The sequence below is a fragment of the Kogia breviceps genome, chromosome 19 (genome assembly GCF_026419965.1).
Source record: "Kogia breviceps isolate mKogBre1 chromosome 19, mKogBre1 haplotype 1, whole genome shotgun sequence".
NCBI classification, from domain to species: Eukaryota; Metazoa; Chordata; class Mammalia; order Artiodactyla; family Physeteridae; genus Kogia; species Kogia breviceps.
The window spans coordinates 51,441,611-51,465,366 of record NC_081328.1 but is presented as its reverse complement, the minus strand read 5'-3'; the positions used below and the strand labels follow the sequence as shown (position 1 = coordinate 51,465,366).

The 23,756-nt window shown below is 58.8% G+C and overlaps 1 protein-coding gene across 10 annotated transcripts; it reads right to left on the bottom strand.

Annotated features, from left to right (window-relative positions):
- Positions 1-855: 855 nt before the first annotated feature.
- Positions 856-20,104, bottom strand: HID1 (HID1 domain containing). 10 transcript variants are annotated; one of them, XM_067021947.1, is made up of 19 exons: positions 19,905-20,104; positions 14,648-14,797; positions 13,927-14,097; positions 13,223-13,339; positions 12,514-12,620; positions 12,151-12,267; positions 9,516-9,729; positions 9,256-9,312; positions 8,259-8,399; positions 8,014-8,104; positions 7,678-7,829; positions 7,495-7,573; positions 5,827-5,991; positions 4,414-4,641; positions 4,062-4,168; positions 3,437-3,517; positions 2,338-2,429; positions 2,044-2,202; positions 856-1,774 (listed from the first exon to the last, which is right to left on the bottom strand). In XM_067021947.1, the coding sequence occupies exons 1-19, from the start codon at positions 19,968-19,970 to the stop codon at positions 1,711-1,713; spliced, it is 2,358 nt and encodes a 785-aa protein (XP_066878048.1). In that variant the 5' UTR covers positions 19,971-20,104; the 3' UTR covers positions 856-1,710. The 10 variants fall into 10 exon arrangements, with proteins under 10 accessions (XP_066878048.1, XP_058904536.1, XP_058904537.1 ...); XM_059048553.2 differs by having other exon boundaries at positions 13,223-13,336; positions 19,905-20,102; XM_059048554.2 differs by having other exon boundaries at positions 13,226-13,336; positions 19,905-20,102.
- Positions 20,105-23,756: the final 3,652 nt, after the last annotated feature.

Genomic DNA, 23,756 nt, shown 5'->3' with positions numbered 1-23,756 from the left:
GCAGCTCGGCAGGCAGCCCTGCCCTTCTCTCCCCACACACCCTATCTCCTAATGAGCTGGTTAATTAGCTGCCAGGCAGGGGTCAACAGCTCTCTCCCCGCTGACATAAACCCTGTTTGTTTGATCGATTACATTCGGGCTTCCTGGCATTTTGTTCCCGGGGAGAGAGGGCACTCTGTGTATATGGTGGGAAGGCACAGTCCTCCTGGGCGGGGCCATGGGGCTGGAACAATCCTATTTCTGGGCCACGAGGGGTCTCAACCCTTTGTCTGGCCCTCCCCTTGCCTGGTCCGTGGGAGGAGGTGGGAAGAGAGGAACCGGGGCTCTCACATCCCCCCACCCCTCGCCAGCACACCTTCTCCCCAGGACGGAGCCCCCGGGGACTTTCTGTAGCCGCTCGCCCCAGGCCTGCCAATCCTCTGAGCCATCGGCTGGCGGGGGTGGGGGGTGGGGGCAGGCACTGACAGCCCATCCATCTCCCTGAGCCCAGCGCAAACAGTGAACTGTGCCCAGGGTGAGGCCCAGGGACGGCAGCCCCGGACCCTGCAGGCCAGGCTTGCACCCCTTGCAGCTGGGCGCCGCACCCCCAGCGCCGTCTCAGTGGCTGCCTGGGGGCCGTGCAGGAGGCTGGGAGGCGGGCCCCTTGCCTCTCCTGTGTGGGCTCTTTCTCTCGGGGGGGCCACAGCCTGGGGCATCCGACCCTCCACTTCCCCACCCAAGCAAATGACAAATGCTGGTTCCCAGGTGCGCACCGAGGGCCCTCTGGGGCCTGATTCTGGGAGGCAGAGTCCCCAGTTTCCCTGAAAACGAGAGCCATGGCCTGAACCCCTCCCCTGCAAGCACAAAGAGGCAGGGCATGGAGAGGGGGTTTTATTGTGTAAAGGGGCCGATTGTACAGAGCAAAGATTGTACTGACACAGGGGGGGTGAGGGAGACCAAGAAGCCAGAATCAGGAGGAAGGGGCGCTGGTTTCCTGGTCCCCCTCCTCGCAAGTCATCAGGCGGTGGGCAGGGGCGGGGAGGGCTGATCAGCTGTTCCCCCGCCCCCATTCCCCGGCCCCCATTACCGTATAAGAGCCCAGCCAGGCTATATTCACTGACCCAGAAGAATACAGCGGGAGACCCTCAACACCCCACGCCAAATCCCTAAAATGCACAAGGTCCCCTCATCTGGCTTTCGGTGTCTGTCAGCCCCCAGCCTCCTCCACAAGCATCCTGGTCACCCTCCTTCTTCCCGGGATCCTGGCAGCGAGCCAGGCCTGGCCCAGGCGGCTTCAGGTCAGGAGGCTTGGAAAGGCTCCCCTCACCCTGCCCAGGTGCCTCAAGGGGCCACCCAAGACTCCCTCTTGGGCAGCCCACTAGGGCAGAGTGACCTGGTGGCCTCCAGGGCTGGGCAGCTCAGGAGCCAGGCGGGCACTGAGGGTCAGCACAGAAGCGGGTCCCGGAGGGGAGCCAGAGTGAGGTGGGCCCCTGGTGGAGGGCTGCAGCCCTGGGGACAGGAGGTTCCTCTCCGTCCGTCCAGCCTGGAGGCAGGGGGCAGCCCCGGCCCCCACCGTCCCAGCCACAAGGGGCCTACTCCGGACTCAGCCACTCAAGCCCCCAGCCCTGACCATAGTCACTTAAAGCTCAGAATGGTGGGTCGGGGGGGGGAACATCGGGGGACCAGGGTCCCCGGCCTCCCCTGGTCCCTGCCTCTTGCAGGCTTCCATCTTCACACCCGCTGGATCTCAAACAGCTTCACGTCTGTGTCGTACCAGACAGGTGGGTCCACGTTCCTGCAGAGGGAGTGCACTGTCACCCAGGTGCCGGGACGCCTCGCAGGAAAGACTGGGGAGGAACGAGGCTGTCGTTCTCCCGCCCTGACGTTCTCTGCCCCCTTCCCCTGGGGAAGTGGGTGCCCACCCTCCACCAGACAAGACCACCCTGGTTGACTGTCTCGGCATTAACCCCACCACCCTAGTGGGGCACAGCCCCACCGAGCTGACCCTCGGGTGGACGCCAGACCCACCCAGGCCGGTAACTGCCCCACCCCCAAGGGGCCCACCTCAGATAGATGACGCCCCACATGTAGGTGCGGAACCACATGGCCGTGCCCGAGTTGGCCTGGTACTTGCGGATGAGGATGGGGTGGGGCACGGGCAGCAGCCCCACCAGGGTGCCGTGCTGCAGGAACCGCAGGATCTCCGACTCGTCCGTCAGGCCCCTGCCAGGGAGAGGAGGGTCTCCAACGTGCCCGCTCTGAAGGCCAAGGGAAGCAGAGGGCTCACCCTGGACCCCCGAGGCCCCCGCTCCGGCCACACCCCCGGCGCCCAGCCGCCCAGCCCGCCCCCAGCCTCACTTGTCAATGCAGATCTTCTCCACCTGGGGAACCAGCACCTGGAGCAGCCTCATGATGGTTTGCAGCGGCAGCTTCGACTTCCAGGAGAGGACCTGCGGGACGGACTGGGGTTCCTGGGCTGGCAAAACGGCCCCCAGAGGCTGCGGCACAGGCCTGACCCCCGACCTGAAACCATGGACACCCCGAGACAGAAGGCATCCCCGCTCATCACAGCAAGGGCCTGGCACAGCGCGGTGCCCGTACACGGTGACTGCTATTCATGGGAAGAGCTGGGGCTTCTCGCTGAGCATGTACTACGTGCCAGAAAGTATCCCCTCTGGGGCTTCCCTGGTGGCGCAGTGGTTGAGAGTCCGCCTGCCGATGCAGGGGACACGGGTTCGTGCCCCGGTCCGGGAAGATCCCACATGCCGCGGAGCAGCCGGGCCCGTGAGCTGTGGCCGCTGAGCCTGCGCGTTCAGAGCCTGTGCTCCGCAACGGGAGAAAGTATCCCCCTTTGTTTCTGGTTTTTTTTTGTGTGTGTGTTACGCGGGCCTCTCACCGTCGTGGCCTCTCCCGTCGCGGAGCACAGGTTCCGGACGCGCAGGCGCAGCGGCCACGGCTCACGGGCCCAGCTGCTCCGCGGCATGTGGGATCTTCCCGGACCGGGGCGCGAACCCGCGTCCCCTGCATCGGCAGGCGGACTCTCAACCGCCGCGCCACCAGGGAAGCCCCAGAAAGTATCCCCTTTGGTCCTCACAATGGCGTGATGAGGTAGGGACATTAATTATCCCCGTGAAATGCAATTAGCGGTGCTCTCAGGAATCATATAAGGGAGTGGGCAGGTGATTCGGCGAAGGAAGCTGGAAAGGGTGATTTACTAAGAAAGGGTTGTGGACAACTGAAGCTTAACCCTGCTGGGGAACAAACTCTGGGACAGTGTAGACAGAGGGAGCAACCAAGCCAGAGAGGCCAAGGTCATGAGACAGGACTGACCCCTAAGCTGACCCGGGCCGGTCCTTGGATTTGGACCCATTCCCATCCAAGCCTCTCCTGAGCTGTTCCCAGGGCTAGGAGCCCCGGACCACCCCCCCACACCTTGTGCCATCTGTCCCACCCTCACCCACTCGGACGTCGGGCTCCACTGCCCACCGGCTGATGCACTGGATGGTCGCCGCTGCTCCCTCCACGCCTGGCTGGGCTCCTGGTCCCCAGGAAGGAATAAGAGAGAGGGATGTGGGGAGAGGGGGCGGGGGGCGGGGGGGATTGTGGGGGGGGAGGGCATCTCCCCTTCCCAGTTCCTCCCAGTCTGGAACCGGGAGGGCAACGAGGTCTCCCCGTTGGCCCACGTTGCAGGGAGGGGACTCGCTCCCAAAGGAGGGGATAGGCCAGCCCAGCACCTTTGCCCTGGTCCCCAGGCCCTGCCTGAGCCGGCCCAGCCCACTGACAGGTTTAGGGCCAGGAGCTGACTGAGCAGACCGGGTAAAGGCCAGCCCAGCCTAGATAAGGCTGATGGATGAGGTGTCTCAAGGCCAAGGGATTGAGCCCGTGACCAATAAACAAGGGAGGGGTCTGTGAGAGGCCCCCCCATCCCCAGAGAGCCATCAGTGCCCATCCCGATGCCCTGGGCACTGGGTACCTGCCCCTCTGCTGCTGAGTGCTCTGGCCCGGCCTACACCCCGGAGGCCAGGGAGAAAGGGAAAGCCCAGCCTCGCCCCCCAGCCCTGCCAGGAGCCCCTCGCACCTACCTCCGAGGCTGGGCTGCCCTCTGCCGAGCTCTGCTGGGGTGCAGGCTCCAGGGATCGCAAGGTGCCATCCTCTGACACCTGGGACTTCTCCGTCAGCTTCTCAATGCCTGAGGGGAGGGGTGGGGAGCGGTGAGGCCTCCTGCCACAGCGCCCCTCCTAGAAAGCCTCTGCCTGGGGCCGGCCCCGAGCGTCTCCAACTTCTCCCCACTTCGCAGATGCTGTGCCTGATCTCCCCACGCTCAGCCCCGAGGCCCGGCCCCCCCACCAAGCTGCCCCTCCCGGGCCCCCCGCACCTCCACCCCCACCCTTGCCGCCACTCGGCACGGCACCCTGCCCCTCGCCAGCACCAGACCTGGGGTGGCCACCAGGCTGGCCTTGAGGGTGCCCGGCTCGGCGGGTGCAGCGGGGTGGGAGCCCTCCATGGAGACGCCCTCCTGTGAGCTGGTGCGGGACAAGGCCTCGGGCGCCCGGCGGCGCCGCTGCAGCGCCTTGTGGATGGCGGGTGGGTCAGTGGGCAGGTTGGCCAGCTGGTGGAAGGCGCTGCGCTTCCGGATGATGGCGTAGACCAGGTTGGAGTTGCCTGTGCGGAGGAAGCGTGTCTCGGGGAGGCCCCCTTGCCACCCCCTTCATCGGGGTGTCTTCCTGGGAGGGGGAGTTTGGAGGACAGGAGGGTGTCTAACCCAGCACAGCACAGGGCACAGAACAGAGGGAGCCGGGCAGGGCTGGCGTCGGGCAGCATATGTGGTCTGAGGCTACACCGGGATGCTACCTTTCGGGAAAAGCGCTTCTGGGCTGAGCTCCGCCCCTGCCCCTCCCTGGTACCTTCCGGACCCTCTCACCTCCCAGCACTAAGGGGTGACAGCTGCCAGAGTGGGGTGGGCCCAGCGTGTCAGTGTCCCACCAAGCCAGCTGTTCAATACTTTGAGTGTCCCCCAAGTCGGGTCACCGGGAAGAAGGACGATATGGCGTGTGCCCGTGCCCTGTCGCCCACGCCGAACGCCCTTGGCTCCCGGGAGATCAAAGACGCCTTCTGGGCCTTCAATGCCCCAACCACCACTCTGGTCCCTGCCTCTCACCACCCTGCTCTGCTTCCACTTCAACACATCTCACCCCAGGGCCTTTGCATATATTGTGCGCCCCCCATGTTTTTCTACCCCTCCTCACCCCCATTCATCCCTCATAGATCAGTGCAAACGTTACTTATTTGGGAAATAATAACTGCTGATATTTAGTTCACCAGGCAAGTGCTATAAGTGCTTTTTGGGGATTATTTTACTTAATCTTCTCAACACCCTCTGAGATGGTGACTCTGGGAATTATCGTTATGACCATCTTACAGATGAAGCAACTGAGGCTCAGAGAGGTTATGTGCCCACAGTCACAGAGCTAAGTGGCGAGGCCCTAACGGACACCAGGCAGCCCAGCATCTGTGACACCCAGCAGGACCATGCCGCTCTGCACTTCCCTCTCAACAGATGTAAGATGGCCTGTTTGTCTGGGTGACCATCTGTCTGAAGTCCCCCTCCGTGCCCCCTCCCCAGCTGTGAGCTCCACGGGGCAGGGAGCACTCTGCTTTGTTCCCCAGTGAATCCCCTGCACCTGGCACAGGGTCCGGTATGCAGTAGGTGCTCAATAAATGCACGCTGGACAAACGAACAGGGGGGTGGAGGGCTGTGCCCTCCTCAGATGGGGAGGTGTCCTCGCCCACTGCCCACTCTGGTTCCTGACCCCGAGGCCAGGCCAGGGGCTTGGGCCGGTGCCTCACCGTCAAACTGGTACTGGATGATGTTGTTGAAGACCTCCAGGAGGAAGAAGACCAGGTGGTGGTTCTGGGCGGCAGAGAAGAGGAACCAGGTGGTGGAGAAGGCCTCCAGCAGGTGCAGCAGCTTGTTGGCGGCCACCATGGACAGGCTCTTGAGGTAGGGGGACACTGCAGGGGAGGGGTCGGCTCACTCCTGGGGCCCCCTCCAACCACCCCAGCACATCCTGGGCCTGGGTGGCACACGATGCTCCTGCTCCCACACCCTCCCTGCCCCCTGCCTGTGAAGTCCCCCCAAAAGTCAGGAAGACCAAGCACCAGAGGCTAAGGCCACACTGGCCATGCCTCCTGCAGAGCCCCAGGGCTCCACCCTGGCCCCTCCCCTGTGGACAGCTGCGCCGTTTACAAAGCCACTCACACACTCCATCTCCCCCACTCCTCCCCGCATCTGAGAGGGAGGTGGACAGAGAGGAGACCATCCCCATTTTACAGATGAGGAAACTGAGGCTCAGAGAGGTTCATGAACTTGCCCAAAGTTCTCCAGTTATAAAATGATTGGGCAGGGATACAAACACAGGATCTTTAACTCTTCCTAGAACATCAAGCTGGGAATTCCTTGGAGATCCAGTGGTTAAGACTCCGAGCTTCCACTGCAGGGGGCCCAGGTTCGATCCCCTGGTCAGGGAACTGAGATCCCACAAGCTGCACAGTGCAGCCAAAAACTAAAAATATCGTTTAAAAAAATTTTAATAGAATATCAAGCTGATATTCCCCATATAATTAGATAGAGATTTTCTGCACAGCCTGTGAAGGGGAGTCAGAAATGCGAGGCTGCACAGGGCTTGAAGTCACAGATTGATCTGTGTGCTTCCTTGCCCTGTGTCTTTCTCCCTCAGGATGGGGCAGGGCTGGTGGCTATCTTGTTCACAAATGCATTCTCAGTGAAGATTTGTGGGGTGGAGCCAGTGATGGAAGGTGAGGTTCTGGCCCCAGAACTCACAGTCCAACGATGCAGCTACTAGAGGTCACCAAGGCCCTACAACATCCCACCCACCCTGGAGTCCAAACCGGACCACGGAGAAGTCAGCCCCTCCCATTCAGGACCTTCCTCTCCAAAAAGCAGCCACGCGGAAGTCATGCCGCCCCAGCCCTGGGCCCCCGACCTCGCTGGGTCCAGCGCCCCTGTCAGCCTGAGCCCCCTCCCAGCTCGGAGGCAGCCATCTACAGCCCTTGCCTGTGGGCGGGGCCCTCATCCAAACCTGCGCAGTCCAATACCTCAGCCGCAAGCCACATGTGGCCATAAAGCGCTAGAAACGTAGCCCTAATGGATGTGTGCTGCCCTTATGAAACACACACAAGATTTGGAAGACTGGATTCAAAAACGAATGTAGAACATCTCAATAATTTTGTATTCTAGTTACATAATATTGAGATGATGATATTTTGGATACAACAGATTAAATTAAATAGATACTAAAATTACTGTCACCTCTCTTTCCTTCCTTCTTCCTTTTTAACGTGGCTACTAGAAAACTGACCAGTACATACTTGGCTGCCCTAATACTCCCATTGTACCCAGCCGGTTAGAACCAGGGAGCCAGCGGCAGGTCAGCCTGTGGCCTGGCGCCCCCTGGTGGTGAGCCTGGGGAAGGCGGGCTCTGGGCCCCCCCCTACCGTTGACGACGATGGTGAGCAGACAATCGAAGAGGGGCTGCAGCCGCTGGTGCCCGCTGGTGATGATCTTGTGGAAAACCTGTGCGGGGAGGCAGAGGCGCAGCCATGGGGTCCCTGCCGCCTCCAGACTCAGCCGAGGGGACGTTACAGCACAGCCCCAGGGCCTGGCGGGAGCTCCCTCACCACGATGAGCAGGTCGGCGTGGGTGCCGGTGAAGACCGGGATGTCCATGGGCACGCGCACCGAGTAGGGCTTGTTCAGCCGCACCCCGAAGTTCCGCTCGCCGCTCAGAAGCAGCAGGATGAAGACGCCGATGTGCATCAGGCCCACCCGAGCTGCGGCACGTGGCAGGGGAGGGGTCACCACGCTGGGTGGGGACCCATCTTGGGGGTAAAGGGAGAAGCCCTTCCCGGGAGGTCGGGGCACCAGGCCTGAGCTGCTGGGAGGCGGGACAGACCGCCCGAAACTGCCCGTCCGCGAGGAACCCCCCCAGGGATCCTCAGCCCAGCCCAGCCTTACATTGATCTGCTCGGGCGTCGTTGAGGAAGAAGAGGACAGGCACCAGGATATCCAGCACATCACTGCTCTTCAGCACAAAGAAGAGGAATTTCTGGGGGGAGGCGGAAACGGACGGATGGGCGGAGTCAGGGGGAGGGGCAGCTCTGCCCCACCCTATCCCCCTCCTGGGAGCCTCCCCATCCCTGAGGCAGACCACTGCCCGCCAGCCTGGGCCCGCCAGCCTGGGCCCCCCGAGGCCAGCCCACCTTGTTGAAGTCGCAGAGCTTCCAGAAGAGGACCAGCAACTCCTGGTGGAACTGGATCTTCTTGGTGGAGTTGGGCAGGTAGGTCTGGAGCAGGGGGTTGGAGAGCAGCCGGGCTATGCCCTTGAGGATGAACTGGAAGTCCTGGGTGGGGGAAGAGCAGGGGCCTGTCCAGTCCGGCTCCTGACAATCCAGACTTCCTGGCCAGGCCTCCCACAAATGCCTCCGGGCCCCCCAGGGCCTGATCCCACCTCTAGAGCCGGAGGGGCCCAGATGCCAGTGGCATCAACAGCTGTCCTGGGGGCAGCCCCCTCAGAAGCTGGGTCCAGGGCGGGTCTAGAGAGCACCCTGCCGCTCCGCCAGACCACAGGCTCCATCTGCTCCTCGTGACCTCCTCACACGCACACTGGACTCCTGCCCACCTGGACTCCTTGCTGACGGGTGACATCCTTCCAGCCCTCCCCATCGCCCTGTGACACGTGAGGAGCATTCTATCCTCAAAGAGCTGTCATTCACTGAGCACCAGCTGCCTGCCGGACTGTGCTCTCAGCTAATCCTCACTCCAAGGCAAGGGCACAGTTACTGTCCCCATGTCACAGCTGCAGAGGTTAGAGCTCTGGGAGAACAAGAACCTCCCCCAAGGTCACAAGACACAGGGACTCAGGTCCGACTGGCCTTTCCGTCCACTGTCATTCCCCCACCGAACCTGACATCAGAGCCACCTCCTCCTGGAAGTCTTCCCGGCTACCCTAACCCAGTTGAGGCCATCAGCCCTTTTCTGAGTCTCAAGACGCTCGCAGTCCTGCCATCACTACTTCAACTGTGGTGGCCTGAGTCCATGGGGACCGTGGTTCCTTCATGTAGGGGTCAGGGCCCTCCCTACCCTCCCTACCCTCCCTACCCCCATCTCATCTGCATCCCCTCACACCCTGCAAGGCCACAACCTTTGCGGAGGGTGCGCATCAAGAACCCACAAGAGCGAGAGCACCGTTGGACTCACCTCCTCGCGATGGATGCGGGACAGGTAGTTCACAAACAGGTTCTCGGGCCCTGGAGGCTGCGGAGGGCGGAGCCTGGGGTGAGCAGGTGCCTTCCCCCCCCCAGCCCCAACCCCAGGCCTAGGCAGTGCAGCGGTACCCCCTCTGACCCCAGATACCCCCACGAGGTGCCCACTGGATATCCCTTGCCCAGCTCCGCTACAGGGGGTACCACCCGCCCACAGCCTGGCAGGGCTGGCTGCCCTCCCTCTCCCGTCCTTACATCCGCATCGTCCATGGCTGTGCCTGTGGTGGTACCGTCCACGGTGGGGGTGGCGCCGTCATGGTCCAAGGTGACAATGAGCACTTGAGCAGCTTCCTCCACCAGGGGTTCCCGGTAGTCAGAGAAGAGCAGGTGGTTGTAGGGGATCCCGTAGCCCACAGGGTCATAGGCACACACGGTGTTGAGGAGGGAGGTGAAGAGGGGCAGGGCGTGTCTGTGGCAGGAGAGGAGGGGCGGGGCTTCAGAGACGCCACCCACCAGCCCAGCCCTCCCTCCGCCCCCAGCCGTGGCCAGGTGGGAGGGTCAGCCAGGCCAGCCCCCTCATTCCACGAGGGTTTCAGTGCCAGGCCCCCATCTTCGGGCCACGGAGAAGAACCAGGAGTTCACCCCTTGCCAAGGAGGAGAGACCGCCCCCCTCATCCTTGCCTGCATCTGGGACCCAGGCCAGGCTGGGCCAAGGCCAGAAGGAATTTATTACCAAGAGTGGGATGGCCAGTCCTGAGGGGCTCTTTGTAGGATAGCGTGCCCACACCCCTTAGGTTTTCACCCCCAGGGGTTGAAGCCTATTGGTTTTTTAAATTAATTTTAACATTTATTTATTATTTATTTATTTGTGGCTGTGTTGGGTCTTCGTTGCCGCGCGTGGGCTCTCTCTAGTTGCAGAGAGCGGGAGCTACTCTTCGTTGCGGTGCGTGGGCTTCTCATTGTCGTGGCTTCTCTTCTTGCGGAGCACGGGCTCTAGGCACGCGGCCTTCAGTAGTTGTGGCTCGTGGGCTCTAGAGCGCAGGCTCAGTAGCTGTGGCGCACGGGCTTAGTTGCTCTGAAGCATGTGGGATCTTCCCGGACCAGGGCTCGAACCCGTGTCCCTTGCATTGTCAGGCGGATTCTTAACCACTGCGCCACCAGGGAAGCCCCTTAATTATTTTTTTAAATACTTTTTAGAGCAGTTTTAGGTTCACAGCAAAACTGAGAGGCAGGCACAGAGATTTCCCGTGTACCCTCTGCCCCAACACGTGCAGTCTCCCCCACGATCGACAATCCCCCACCAGGGTGGTACACTTGTTACAACTGTAGACCCTACATCGACATATCATTTTCACCCAAAGTCCACAGCTTACATCAGGATTCACTTTTTTTTCTCTTTTTTTTTTTTGGCCACGCCACAGCTTGTGGGGTCTTAGTTCCCCCCGATCAGGGATCGAACCTGGGCCCTCGGCAGTGAAAGCACTGAGTCCTAACCACTGGACCGCCAGGGAAGTCCCCAGGGTTCACTCTCGACGCTGTAGGATCTACAGGGTTGGGCAAATGTATAAAGGACATGCCCCTGACGTTTTTGAGGGGCAGGTACCCTTCCTTGGGGCTTCAGACAAGGGCTGGAGGGCCCACAGGGAAGGCGGGCTTCCCCTTGGGAGGCAAAGCCTGTGCCCCATCCCCCAGCTCCCAGAGCACAGAATGACTCCGTTCAGAGATTTGTAAGACATCAGAGGTCAAGCTCCTCATCTTACAGATGAGGAAACTGAGACCCAAGGAGGTTAATCAAGTGGCAAAGGTGGCCATTTGCCCCATAAGGCTGGTGAGAAAGAAAACTCTGGCCAGCTTTTGACTGTGCCCGGTGGAGAGAGTCACCTGGGTTCTCCCTCCTTCTGGGAGTTGGGGGTGGGGGTGGGGGAAAGGGGCAGGCAGCCAGCAAAACCTGAAGGATGAGGCCTGCCATGTGGGAATCAGGGTCTAGAAGAGGGTGAACCATGACACTGAGGGGCACTGGCCCCTGTGCAGCCGGCGCAGCCCTGGGCACAGCTGGAGCTGCACAGCTGGAGCATGCGTACCTGCTCTAAATACTCCATCCAGCCATGGGACACCTCCACGTGCTCCTATGCCCCCCCACTGCCCATAAGTGCCCCCATGTGGGCGGGGCTTCCCCACCCTTCAGGGTTTTTATCACGCCCCCTCTCCACCCACTGAATAAACTGCACTGCCCAGGGAATTCCCTGGCGGCCCAGTGGTTAGGACTCGGTGCTTTCACTGCTGAGGGCCCGGATTCAATCCCTGGTTGGGGAACTAAGATCCCGCAAGCCCCGCAGTGCGGCCAATAAAAAGAAAATAAAATAAACTGCACTGCCCAATACAAGCTACATGTGGCTACGGAGAGCTTAAAATGTGGCTGGTCTGAAGTGAGATGTGCTGTGAATGTAAACTAAACACCTGATTTTGAAAACTTATTATGAAAAGGGAATGCAAGACATTTCAATAATTTTGTATAATGATTACATGTTAAATGCTAATATTTCAGATATATTGGGTTAAATGAAATACATGATTAAAATGAGTTTCACCTATTTCTTTTTTATTTTTAAAGGTCGCTACTAGAAATGTTTAAGTTGCATGTGTGGTTCACATTCTATTTCTACTGGATGACAGGGCTCTAGATGGAGGACCCAGGCGTGGGTCATCCAGGGCCCCCCAATGGGACATGGGACAGAGCTGGCGTAAGGTGTGACTGTTCTTATAGGTCATCACCACGAGGGGGCAGCACATCCCCTCAAATAAGACTCACAGGGCTGGCAAACGGCCTCAGCGCGGGGCTGCCTGGAACCAAGAGGAGGAGAAATGGAAAGAAAGGCCAGGGGCCCCTCACCTGTTCTCTGTGGAACAAAAAAACTGCACCCACGGATTGATGCTGCTGCTGTCTGGAGCTGGGGGCAGGTACATGGCCTCAGAGAAGCACGTCAGCAGCAGCTTCAGCAGCTCCATCCTTGGGCAGGAAGGACAGAGGAGAGGGTTCAGTACCTAGGATCGCGGTTCTCCTGCAGGAGGGGGCGCCCACCCTGCCCAGCCCCAGCTCAGGTCCATGAAAAGAAATGACTCCATTTTCTCCCTGTGAGGCTGAAGCTGGGTCACGAGTGGGTAGGGTCTCCTTGGAAGAGCCCACGCGTGGTTCCCTCTCTGAACTGTGCAGGGGGCCAGGCCTGGGGTCCAGCTACACCCTGAGCAAGCTCACCGGTTCATGTCGTGGTTGTAGTTGGGCTGGGGGGAGTGAGCAAAGCCCACACCAGCCTCCCAGATGTATTCACAGCTGTCCAGAGAGTGGATGTCCTCCGCCGAGTCCTGGGGACAGGGTTAGGGAGAGATCAGGCCAACCCAAGCCCCCCGCCATCCTTGGGGGCAGAGACCCTCATATTCTCCTAAAGACAGACCCTCAAAACACCCCAGGTGCTAATGCACATGGGAAGCAATGAATGTTCGCAGCCTCTTGAAAGCTCCTTTCCCTTCAGTCTGGTACTTGCTCAATCCAGTTTGAGACGGGGAGAGAGAGACAGGGAGGGAGCAGAATGGGATCAGGTGCCCCTGGTGGTGCGTGGGAGTGGGGGACGGAGAAGAGTCAAGGTCCAGTCCACGGGTCCACGGGCAGTGAGAGGGCCAGGGCTCCTGTGTGTAAGCCCCGCTCCTCCACCCACGGCCCAGGCGAAGACAATGGCTGCTTGTGCCCGACCGCCTGGGTGCAGGGGGCAGGGCCGGGTACCAGCTGGCTCCCGTGCCGCCGTGCCAGCCACACACCCCTCCCCGGGACCAAGCGTGCCAGGCAGCCCGGCCTGCCTGGAGCAGCCCAGCCTGCCTGGAGCAGCCTCTGCCCAAGGGAATTTCAACGGGCCCCAACCTGGGACCAGAGCCCTCCTCGGCCCGGCGGGCGGGGATTGGGGGGCTCTCACCACGGTGCTCCTCCGGTGGCTCTGGACGGTGAAATCCGGGCAGAAGAGCAGGTCAGCGATGGCCAGGAGCAGGGACTCGGCCAGGGGCCGGGCGTTCTCATCATCGTCCTCTCCCTGCTTGGGACACAGCGCCTATAGGCCCCCTCAGTGGTAGCCGGCTAAGGAGAGGGGGCCCCAGGACTTGGAGGGGGGGGGATGCGAGGAGGACGGGGTCTGGGCCCAGGCAGACGCTCGCGGGCAGAGGGGTGGAGGAAGAGGAGGGAGGAGGAAGAGGAAGTAGACCCCAATCACCCCACACCTCCCAAGGCAGGAGCGGGACAGAGTGCGGAGCAGGGCTGGTACCAGTGAGGAGGCCTCCCCACCGACTGGGAGGGGACAGGGGAGTCCCCTCAACTCCAGAGCCTCAGCCCTGCTGGGAACCACTGCCCACCTCCCCACCCCCCTGCCAGCTGCTTGGACGGAAAGCCAGGGAGGGGGTGGGGCAGCGGGGGGGAGGGCCCAGCTGCCCTGCCCCCATCTCTGCCCAGCTGTAGAGGCAGAGACCCCCATGGGAGAGAAAGCGAGGGCTCAAGGAGGAAGAGCTGGCCCCCCTCCTCAGCAGCACCCGCACTGCCCCTACGTCTACCCCTCCCAAACCCCCGAAGGGGTTCCTTCCCTGTCACCACAACTCCACCTCCCGCCCAGCCCCGGCCAGGTCCACGGACCGCTCCTCGCCCGGCCCCGGGCACTGTGGACCAGAAGAAGCCCCTCCAGTCAGGGTCCTCAAAGATGTAGGGCAGCACGCGCGTGAGCAGCCGGCTGCAGTTCAGGGCAATCTGCTTCTCCTTCTCCGAGTGGCAGCCGCTCTCGGCTCCCTGCACCAGCTTCTCAACAGCCTGCGAGGATGCGCAGAGAGGCACGCTGGCAGGGTGGGGAGTGGGCTCCTGGCACTTGGCGTCAGGCTGGGCACCCCAGGCTTCAGAGGGGGAGAGACGGTGGGGCCACCCTACCGGACCGCCTCTCCAGACAGGGCCAGCCAGCCCCGGAGGATGGGACGTGGGCCAGGGAGCAGCCTAGAGCATCCTGGGAGCGAGACCCAGCCCACCACTCACTGGCTGAGACCTTGCTACGTGACCAGCCTTCTGGCCCTCAGTTTCCTCATCTGTAAAATGGCGACACTGGCAGTACCAACTGCACAGGTGAGCTACACGAGCTGACCTATGGAAAGTGTCACCCACAGGCAGCCCTCACGGGTGGCACTGCCACTTCCCCCAGAGCCCAGCCCGGGGGAGAAGTGGGTGAAGACTTGGGGCCACTCCAACCTGGGCGGAGGATTTCCCGGGTGCCTGCCCTCTTGGACCACAGGGCTGGGCCAGCTCCCGCCTCCCTGGGAGGGTGGGAAATGGCTCAGGTGGGAGCAGCAGCGAGGGCCCAGGCACCCTTCACCTTGTAGCACAGGGTGGCCAGGTTGGAGGGTGACTCCTCTCGCACTGCCCGGATCTCCGCCGCTGGCACCAGTGCAAAGACATCCTGCACCGAGGTGGCCGTGTCCGCCCAGAACTGGTCCCAAAAGGCGTCATCGGTGGCTTCCACGGGCTGTGGGGAGATGCAGCGTCCAGAGCTACGTGGTCTCTTGCCAGCAGGTCCACAGTGTGCCCACCCTGTAGCCAAGGGAGCCTCCGAAAGGGAAGCCCCCTCCTCCATCCCCGCCGGTGCCAGGAACCTTCCCACATGGGAGACATCCTTCAGCCACCATGAGCCCCGGCTGGCACAGGCAGGCTCGGGACACTTGACACATATGGTCAGGGGCCAGCTGGACACTGAATCCAGTAGCCAAAGCCCAGCCCAGTCCCTGAGGGACTGTGTGACCCTGAGTAACTCACCATCCCCCTCTGGCAGGCCCTCCCCATCTGGGGGCCTCCCCAGGCTACACCCCTAAGTCAAGCGCCCAGGGACCAGAGCCAGGCCGTGCCCCTCCCCCTAGGAAGAAGACAAGGGGACATATGCTCATCTCCACTCACCCAGGCTGCCCCCTCGGCCCCAGCCTCCACCCTCTGCTGGTATACCCAACAGATGCCAAATCTAAAGGGGTCATCCCACGGCTCTCTGACAACACCTGCTCCTCTCAGTATCCACCACCTGTGCTGCAGTTCGGGCCACTCTTGCCAGGGCCCCACCTCCAAATTCACCCCCTCAATCCTGCCTCCACGCTGCCCTCAACACGCATTCAAAACACAGCGCCCAAGACATTGTTCCTTCAACAAAAATCTTTAGGGCTCCCCACTGCCTGCAGAGTCCAGACCTTGGCCAGAGAGCCAGCCAAGATCGCACCTAAACACACATACAAGCCACACACGCGCACATGTATGTGTGCACACACACCTGTATTTACTATCCCAACTACACAACCCTGCCATGTTTTCTCTTTGCCTTTGCTCAGACTGTCCCCTCTTCTCAGCACGCCCGCCCCTTCTAACACATCCCAAAGTCCCACCGGTCCTATCAAGGCAACATGCCTTCAACACACGTATGCCTTTTAAGTTATATAGTCAGTCATACAGACAACCAATTTGAATGATGAACTCCACTTCTAGAAATCTTTCCTAAGGAAATGACCTGAGAAGTGCAGGTATGAGGATGTTTACTGAAGAGGTGATAACAGTGAAAAGTTGGAATCAACCTAAATAACCAACAATTGGGGAAATGCTTGAAAAGTTAAGGCACCCGCATACGGTGGAATATTACACAACCATCGGAATCACATCTTCAAAGAATATGAATGAATGGAAAATGCTCACAGTACAATGTTATGTGAAAAAGGCAAGATATAAAATTAACTATAGGATGATCACAATTTTGTGTTAAATTATACAGGAATAAAAGCCTAGAAGAAAATGACACAATGTCAACAGCAATTATCTCATGGGGTGGTTATTTTTTTCTTTATATTTTTCTGTAAGTGCACGTGTTACTATTTTTCCCTTTTGAATGGTCATCTGTCTGAGGGGCCTCTGAGACACTCATACCCTTCTGAACAGCACTTCCTGCAAGAGATCTTCTGGGGTGCTCCAATCAACCTAGACTTTTGCCTTCTCTGAAAGGGCTGATAATGGGGCCCTGCTACCCCACCACAAATCCGCATGCAACATGCATCAGTCTCACCACCAGAAAAAAATATGAATCTTGTTAAAAAATAATTCTGTTCTCCAAAGCCGCTTCTTCCAAGAAGTCTCCCAGAGCTTGGACCAGCGGGCTCCCTCCCACCTTGGAACCCCCCTCAGTCACTCATCATAGTCCCCAACAGGTCTGGGTGGGCTTGCCTGGAAGCCCCACTAGTCCATCAGCCCTTCTCCCCTGACCATGCACTTGAGGCATAGGGCAGACACTCAGCCAATATTTGTTCAGCCAAAGGCTGTAATTAGTCCTAGAGAGAGATCCCTTCAGCCCCGTCACGGGGCAGAGCTGAGAGCCAGTGGGGCTGCCCAAACTCAGGCCTGGCCACAAGCCTCCCCCTAGGTCCAGGTTTACCCTAGCCCACCCCCAAACAATGCCCCCCTCTGAGGTACAGGGCGGCATGTGGCCATGGCCTTCAGGGCAGGCCTGGCACCAGGACGTGCTCAGTCCCAGAACTGGTAGAGCGAGTTAGCTGGCGAAGAGGAACAAAGGCCAAAGGAGGGTCCCCGGGGCTGGGGTTTGCTGGCCCTCATGCCCTCAGTCCAGACAGCTCTCTGACACTCACGGGGATGCAGGGGAAGCACATCCCCGTGTGGGTGGCTGGGGTGGGAGTGGGGAAGGAACAACCCAGAAAACGTGCAGAGCCCCCCCCCCCACCATCTGGGAACACCTCTGGGAAGCCACCTTCCCCACCTCCCACGTAACCACTACCCTCTTAAAGGGGCAGACACTCATCAAGTGGAGTTGACCTCTGACCTAGTTCATCAGGTAAAAGTCACCTGGGGATTGAATTCAAAATGAGGAGAGAGCCTTAGGAGGGAGCTTGGGAGGCCCCAGGGCAGCCCAGACCTGAAGCAGAGAAAAATCCCAGCTCTGGGAGCTGGCCTTGAACTTCAGGAGTGAAGACTTTCACCTCCCCCATCCCCAACTTGGGCCTCCCCACCTGGTCCCAGCTGTGGCTCAGACACTTTAGTTTGGTGACCATTACCTGACCATACCAGGCTAACCTGATGCTATAGGTACTGCCAGGGTCACTGGAACTTTTGTTGGATGGGGGACATGGCTTTGCCCCTGCCTCAGTCACCCCAGCTGGGCTCCACCCAATGCAAGGAAGCTTCTAAAATCCAAGCCAGTTTCTTTGCTGGAGGTGGACAGGTCCAAGCTGCCAGGGGCACTGAGCTACCCTGGTGGGAAACCAGATAGTCTTAGCATGGCTTTACCAGGACCTGCTCAGGCCAAAGCCCCCGCCAGCCTGGGGGACCAGCTGCATCTTTTGAACCTCTCTGGTGGCGGGGAGAAGGGAAGCGCCAGCAGTGCTCTAGCCTGCTAAGGGTGACCTGTACCGGAGGACTGTGTCACAACGGCGTTCACACACACAGGTACGTGTGCACACATGTAAACACGGACCCACCCGGTATCATCTGACCTACGGCAAACAATCTCCAAATGGACAGGATCTAGGAGAGGGTCCCAGGTCCAGGAATGTGCCCCTTCCAGGGCCCCACCCACACCAGGAAAGGCTCCGGAAACACAGCCAAAGCTGCTGGCCCTCAGGACCGGGGTCAGGCCTAACCCGAGGCAGGAAGAAAACAGGATGCAGCACAGGAAGGCAAGGAAGGCCGAGCGGTGGCAGCTTCGGCCCAGGCCACGGGAAAAGGTGCCTGGTCCATTTGTCTGCTGCCCAGAACAAAAATCTGTGTTCACAGCACAGTCTCTGAGGGCCTGGGACAGGAGGACACCTTGTGGACACAGCTGGCCTGAATCTCCTTGGGGACACTGAGTGGCAAGGTCTGGAAACACCATCTGGGATCTGGTCCCGACCCTTGAGCTGCCAGAGCCAGGTCACTACACAGGGCAGGTGGCCTCATCCCTGAGGGTGTCTCCCTCCAGGCAGCCCGGGCCCAGGGCCCTCCAGAGGGAGATCCAGGCTGATCTCTGGCTCCAGTCCTGTCCCAAGCCAACTCACTGTCCCCAACTGGGAAACGAGACAGCACCAACTCAGTCAGCCCTGTCACAGGGCCACAGCCAGGGAAAGATGGAGGCACACTGCATTTTGGGGAGGGGACCGGAGCATGTAGGAATCTTGTCCACGCAGATCCTTTGGGACGTGGCCCTGCTGGCCTGGCAAAGGACCCTGGCTGCTGAGGCTACAGCCCATACCTCGTTCCTCCAACAAGGTGTTCCCCCCGCCAGGTAGGTAAACATGGAGGCCTCCCTCCCTTCCTCTCCCTACGGCCCCGCACTGAGAGGCTGGCCCACCTGCCACCCTCAGATCTAGCAGCCCCGTGCCAAGAAAGCCAAGTGCCAGAAATAACCAGGAGCCATGGGGGAAGTGGCGAGAAGCAAGGCCTGGTTTCTATCAAACGCCTCTCAGCTGGGGCTGGACTCTCCAGAGGCTCCGGCTGTTTGCCAGGCTCCTGACCTTTCTCTTGTGGCATCGAGAGAGTGTGGGACCAGAGGTCTGGCCTCTGGAGCTGTGACCAACTGGCTGTGGGGAAATGGCTCCCCTGAACCCACTCTAATTGCCTAGAGCCAGAGAGAGCCCTGGGGGCGAGGGTAGGAGGAAAGTCCCAGATGGCAGCAGGTCCTGACTCCCTTGAAAGCGGGGGATCGCAGGAGTGAGAGCTGGGCATCTCTGTGGCCAGAGCAGCCTGGCTCAAAGAGTGAGGAGAGAGGGGTGGGCAGGGAAGAGGGCTTGCTGGGGCCAGGTCCTTGTGCTGGGGGCAAGGAGGTGGCCTCTGTGCCACTTGTGGACTCAGGGGAGTGTGAAAGCCTGGCCTAGGGTGAAAGATACCCTCAGGTATCAAGGGCGGCCTGGACGGTTCTTAGCCCTGACCCAGAGAACAGAGGGTACCTGCAAACCCAGCCAACCCCACCGCTGGGCCTCAAAGGGGGAGTCCCCTGGAGCAGTGGTCCCCAGCTGGGAACCTGGATTCCATAGACCTGGAGCAGGTCCCCTTGCCAGGCTGCAGCGCTGCCCGCCACTCTGCGTGTTCCCAGCAAGACCTGGGCCTTCCCTGGCCGTGGGCATCGACCTGGGCCCAGCGAGGCCGCTGCCGAGCACCAGCCGTTTCACGGATACGGGAGGGCGCCGGCCGGCTTTGTTTGCATTGACTCAGCCGGGTCTGTGCCTCCGGGACCCGCGGGCACCGAGGGACAGGGAGGAGAGCAGGGAGGTGTTTTTTTTGGGGGGAGGTTGGAGATGCGAGGCTGGAGGGGCTTGTGGGGGGGGCGGACAGAGGGGCGGACAGAGGCGACGCCGGCTTGGAGAGTAGGCACACGTCAGCCTACGGTGGCAGCAGCAGCTGCGGGAAAACGGATGTTCCCGGGAGAGAAGGCCGGGGGTGGGGGCTAGGGGATGGAGCCCTGGGATGCAGGCCAAGGGGTCTCTCTCCGGCCCTGGCCTCAGCGTCACCCTCCTGGCCATCTGGTCCCCCTACCTCCCGGCAAGCCAAGTTCTTGCAGCCCCCCAGCCCTGCCCAGCCCCCAGCCCGGCAGGTGGGTGGGGAGGCCGGGGCCCCGGGCGCACCTGCGTCTTGGTGGTGAGCTGGATCACCGCCTTTCGGAAGTTCAGCTTGGAGTCGGCCGACCCCATATCGCTGGAGCCCGCTCCGGCCCGGCCCTGGCCCCGACTCCCGCCCGGGCCCCGGCTCGGTATCCAGCTCCAGCTCCGCGGGCCCAGCTGCTCTCGCAGGAGCGGACCGGCGCACCCCGCCCGCTCGCCCGGCGTCGACCCCGCCCCCTCCTGGCTCCTCCTCTCCGGGCTCCGCCCCCCGCACCTGCCGTTCCCCGCACCGCCCATTCCCGGCTCCTGGGGTCTGCCCCTCCGATCCACTGCTGCCCCACTCTCCGGGTCCTTCCCAGCCGGACCGGTTGCCTCTGCGCCCTTTCTTCTTTGTGGCAGCGTTATGCCCCCCTCGGTGTCTACCATTTCCACCCAGCCCCCAGGGCCCGCAACCCTCCCAGCCTCCCGTCCCCTGCCCCCATCCTCACCATTGGTCCCCACGCCATCACTGGGCCCACACTTTCAAAGCCAGCCCTCTCCAGTTTCTTCCTTGTCAGTCCCTGTACTCGCATTCTGAGCCTCCTCTCTTTTAGCTCCCCTTTTTCTGACCTGTCAAACCCACATGTCCAGAAGGCCCCGCTGTTATTGCAGTCACAAGCCCTCAGCCTTACGTTCTGTGGAAGAGAAGCCCTGATTCAGTGCCTCTGCTGCAAGAAAGCAGCTCCGCGGTCTAATGAGAGCGAGAGGTCCCTCCGAGTCCCACAACTCCTATCTGGCCACCTGCCTTCCCTGAGAACCCTTTTAGGTTCATCCATTTCAACAAATAGATTGAGGGACTAGTATTTACCAACACTGTGTCGGGGCGGGGGCAGAGGGGGCTTAAGTAACAGGGTCTGCCCTTTAAGAGCAATTAGCTAGGGAGAGAAACAAGGAACGAATTAGCCATGGTTCAGCCCAGTGAGGCTTTGATAGAGGCAAATTAATAATAATAATAATAGTGACAACAACATCTCTTACACAACAAAAACCTACCTCTGAGATAGGTATTATACCCATTTTACACTAGGGGAAACTGAGGCTCAAAGCAGTTAAGTCGTCCAAAGTCACATAACTGGTAAGGAACAAAGCCAAAAAAGCAAATGACCCCAAAAGAGGCTGCATTTTTTCAATAATATCGTCTTGCGTGGTGTGTCTGGAAGCTTCTAGAAATCCTAGTTGCTTCAAAAGGAGGTGACATTTAGCTTAAACTGGAACTCCACGAGTAAAAAATGAAGGGTGCACCGTCTAGGCACAAAGGCAGGGTAGGACAGGTGTGGAGGTAGGGGGAAGGGAGACAGGGATGTCACCATGTCACTGAATGAGCAGACTGGACAAGATAGCTCTGTCCTTGCTCCAGAGGTGGGTTTTCCCTGCCCTGGATGAAATCTTGGACAGGCTCCATGGCTTTTCTAATCATTTCAAGATAACAAATGAATAGTACCTTTATTTGGCGTTAAAAAAAAAAAAAAATCAAGTCCACCCTACAAATCACCCAGCCCCAGTCCAGGCCAGAGTGACATTAAAAACTCTGAATCTTATTCATTAGGGAGATGCAAATTGATACCACAATACAATAACTATTATGTACCTATTCGAATAGGTTAAAAACCAAAACAAAACCTGAGGATACAAATACTGGTGAGGATGGGGAGCATTTATATTTTCTTATAAAGTTAAATATAGGCACTTCCCAGGCAGTCCAGTGGTTTAAGACTCCACCTTTCAAATGCAGGGAGCATGGGTTCGATCCCCGGTCGGGGACCTAAGATCCCGCATGCTGCGCGGCCAAAAATAAAAATAAAAAAAAAGTTAAACATACAATTACTGTACAACCCAATAATCCCACTTTGGGTGTCTCCCCAGGAGAAATGAAAACATAAATCCACACAAAAAGCCTGTGTAAGGCATATAACAATTTCATTCATAATCACCCAAACCTGGAAACAACCCAAATGTCCATCATCTGGTGAATCAACAGATTGTGGTTCATGCATACAATGGGACTAGTACTCAGCAATGAAAAGAAACAAACTACTGGTACAGGCAGCAACAATGTAGATGAATCTCAAAAGCGCTGAATCAGACACAGAAGGCAACATACTGTGTTATATCACTTATATGATATTCTGGAAAAGGCAAAATATAGGGACAGAGAACAGATCAGTGGTTGCCGTGGGCTGGAGCAGGATGAGGGGACAGACCGTTGAAAAGGTATGAGGAGACTCTTTGGAGTGATGAAAACATTCTATGATTTGATTGTGGTGGTGGTTCCATGACTGTGTATGTTTCTCAACTTCATATAACTATGCACCTAAAAGGGATGAATTTTACTGTGTGTAAATTACACTTCAATAAAAAATACAAACACCAAGAGCAGGGGCTAACCCGCCATTCCAAGGGATTAATTGTGAATGCTTTGGTCTTGCCCATTGTTCTGAGCCATTCCTGTGGTTTGCAGCCAGGAACCCCAGGTGGCACCGAGATATTATTGGTCACCCATGGACAAGTGGACAGATTAGCCAAATGGAGTTTAATCAAGGGGTGATTTAGGGAATTCCCTGGTGTCCAGTGGTTAGGACTCTGTGCTTCCACTGCAGGGGCATGGGTTCGATCCCTGGTCGGGGAACTGAGATCCCACGTGCTGTGTGGTGCAGCCAATAAATAAATAAATAAATAATTTTCAAGGGTGTCCCTCGAGAAGGAGGAGGAAGCTGCATGGCCATTTGGTACCCAGCCTGGGAATAATACATATAGTCACTTCTACCATACTCTATTGGTAAAGCAATCACAAGCCCTCCAGATTCAAGGGGAGGGGGCCCAGCTCCCCATGGAAGACATGTCAAAGAAGTTGGTGCCATGTTTGAAACTGCCACATTGTGGGCAATTCTATCCTCCACACTTCCTCCTCCCAAGCCCAACCCATCTCTCTCCTAACGTTTGTCTTTAAGTCTTCTCATCTCAGTAAATGGCATCTCCCAGGTTCTCAAACGAGAAATCCCGTGTCAGCCTGATGCTTCTCCTCTTGTCAGCCCCTCCTCCAGTCCATCACCAAGACCCGATAATGTCATCCCCCAGACGTATATATATATAGACGCATTTTCACCCACTGTTTTTCAGATTCATTTTCTAGTGCCTTTAGGAGCCTTTCAGGTAGGGCAAGTGGATCTGTCCTGGGGTGGAGATGGATAAAGAAGGAGGGCCAAGGAATATGGTTCTGCCACTGGTTTTAGAGCATCCATTTGTTCCTTCATCAGGAAGGAACTATGTGCCAGCTGCTATGTGCCAGCTGGAGTCCCTGCCCTCAAGGAGCTTTTAGTCTGCTGGGAGCCAGATGGATCCCATACAGGGGACTGAGTGCTGTGTTGCAGTGGGAGCCCAGGCAGCCAGCAGTGAGCAAATGTGCCTGGAGCTTCTCCACGGTTCTCTTAGGCCTGTGTCTCAGGCCTTGACTGGAGGCCTGCCCTGCCCCCATGACCCCCCCACCAGGAAGGTAAAGTCCCTGGACAGTCTCCCCAGTGCCCCCGTCAGGAGCCCCGCCAGAAGAGGGGTAGTGATGGGCAAGGAGTGGGTCCTCCAGGTAAAAAGAGTTACAATAATAATGATCCTAAGAGCAAACACCGAATAGTGTTCATATGGCCCAGTCACTGTTCTAAGCCCTTGGCCTGTGTTAACTCAGACCGAGAGTTTACAGCCCCTCCCAACAACCCCATGAGGAGGTATCAAAGGAGGAAAAGTAAGAATGACCCCACAGGAGGGACACCCTCAGCATAAGCATCCTAAAGGTCACTGCTGATGACAGGCCCGGAGGGTTTAAACTGCAGGGATTTGGGGTAGACA

Bases quoted from the DNA above. Each gene is read 5' to 3' on its own strand.
- HID1 (XM_067021947.1), bottom strand. From the start codon at position 19,970: ATGGGGTCGGCCGACTCCAAGCTGAACTTCCGAAAGGCGGTGATCCAG. The intron at 9,730-12,150 runs GTGAGGGGCCCC...CTCCTGCCACAG, and splicing joins TTTTGTTCCACAGAGAACAG to ACACGCCCTGCCCCTCTTCA. The intron at 3,518-4,061 runs GTAGGTGCGAGG...CCTGGGGACCAG, and splicing joins AGGGCAGCCCAGCCTCGGAG to GAGCCCAGCCAGGCGTGGAG.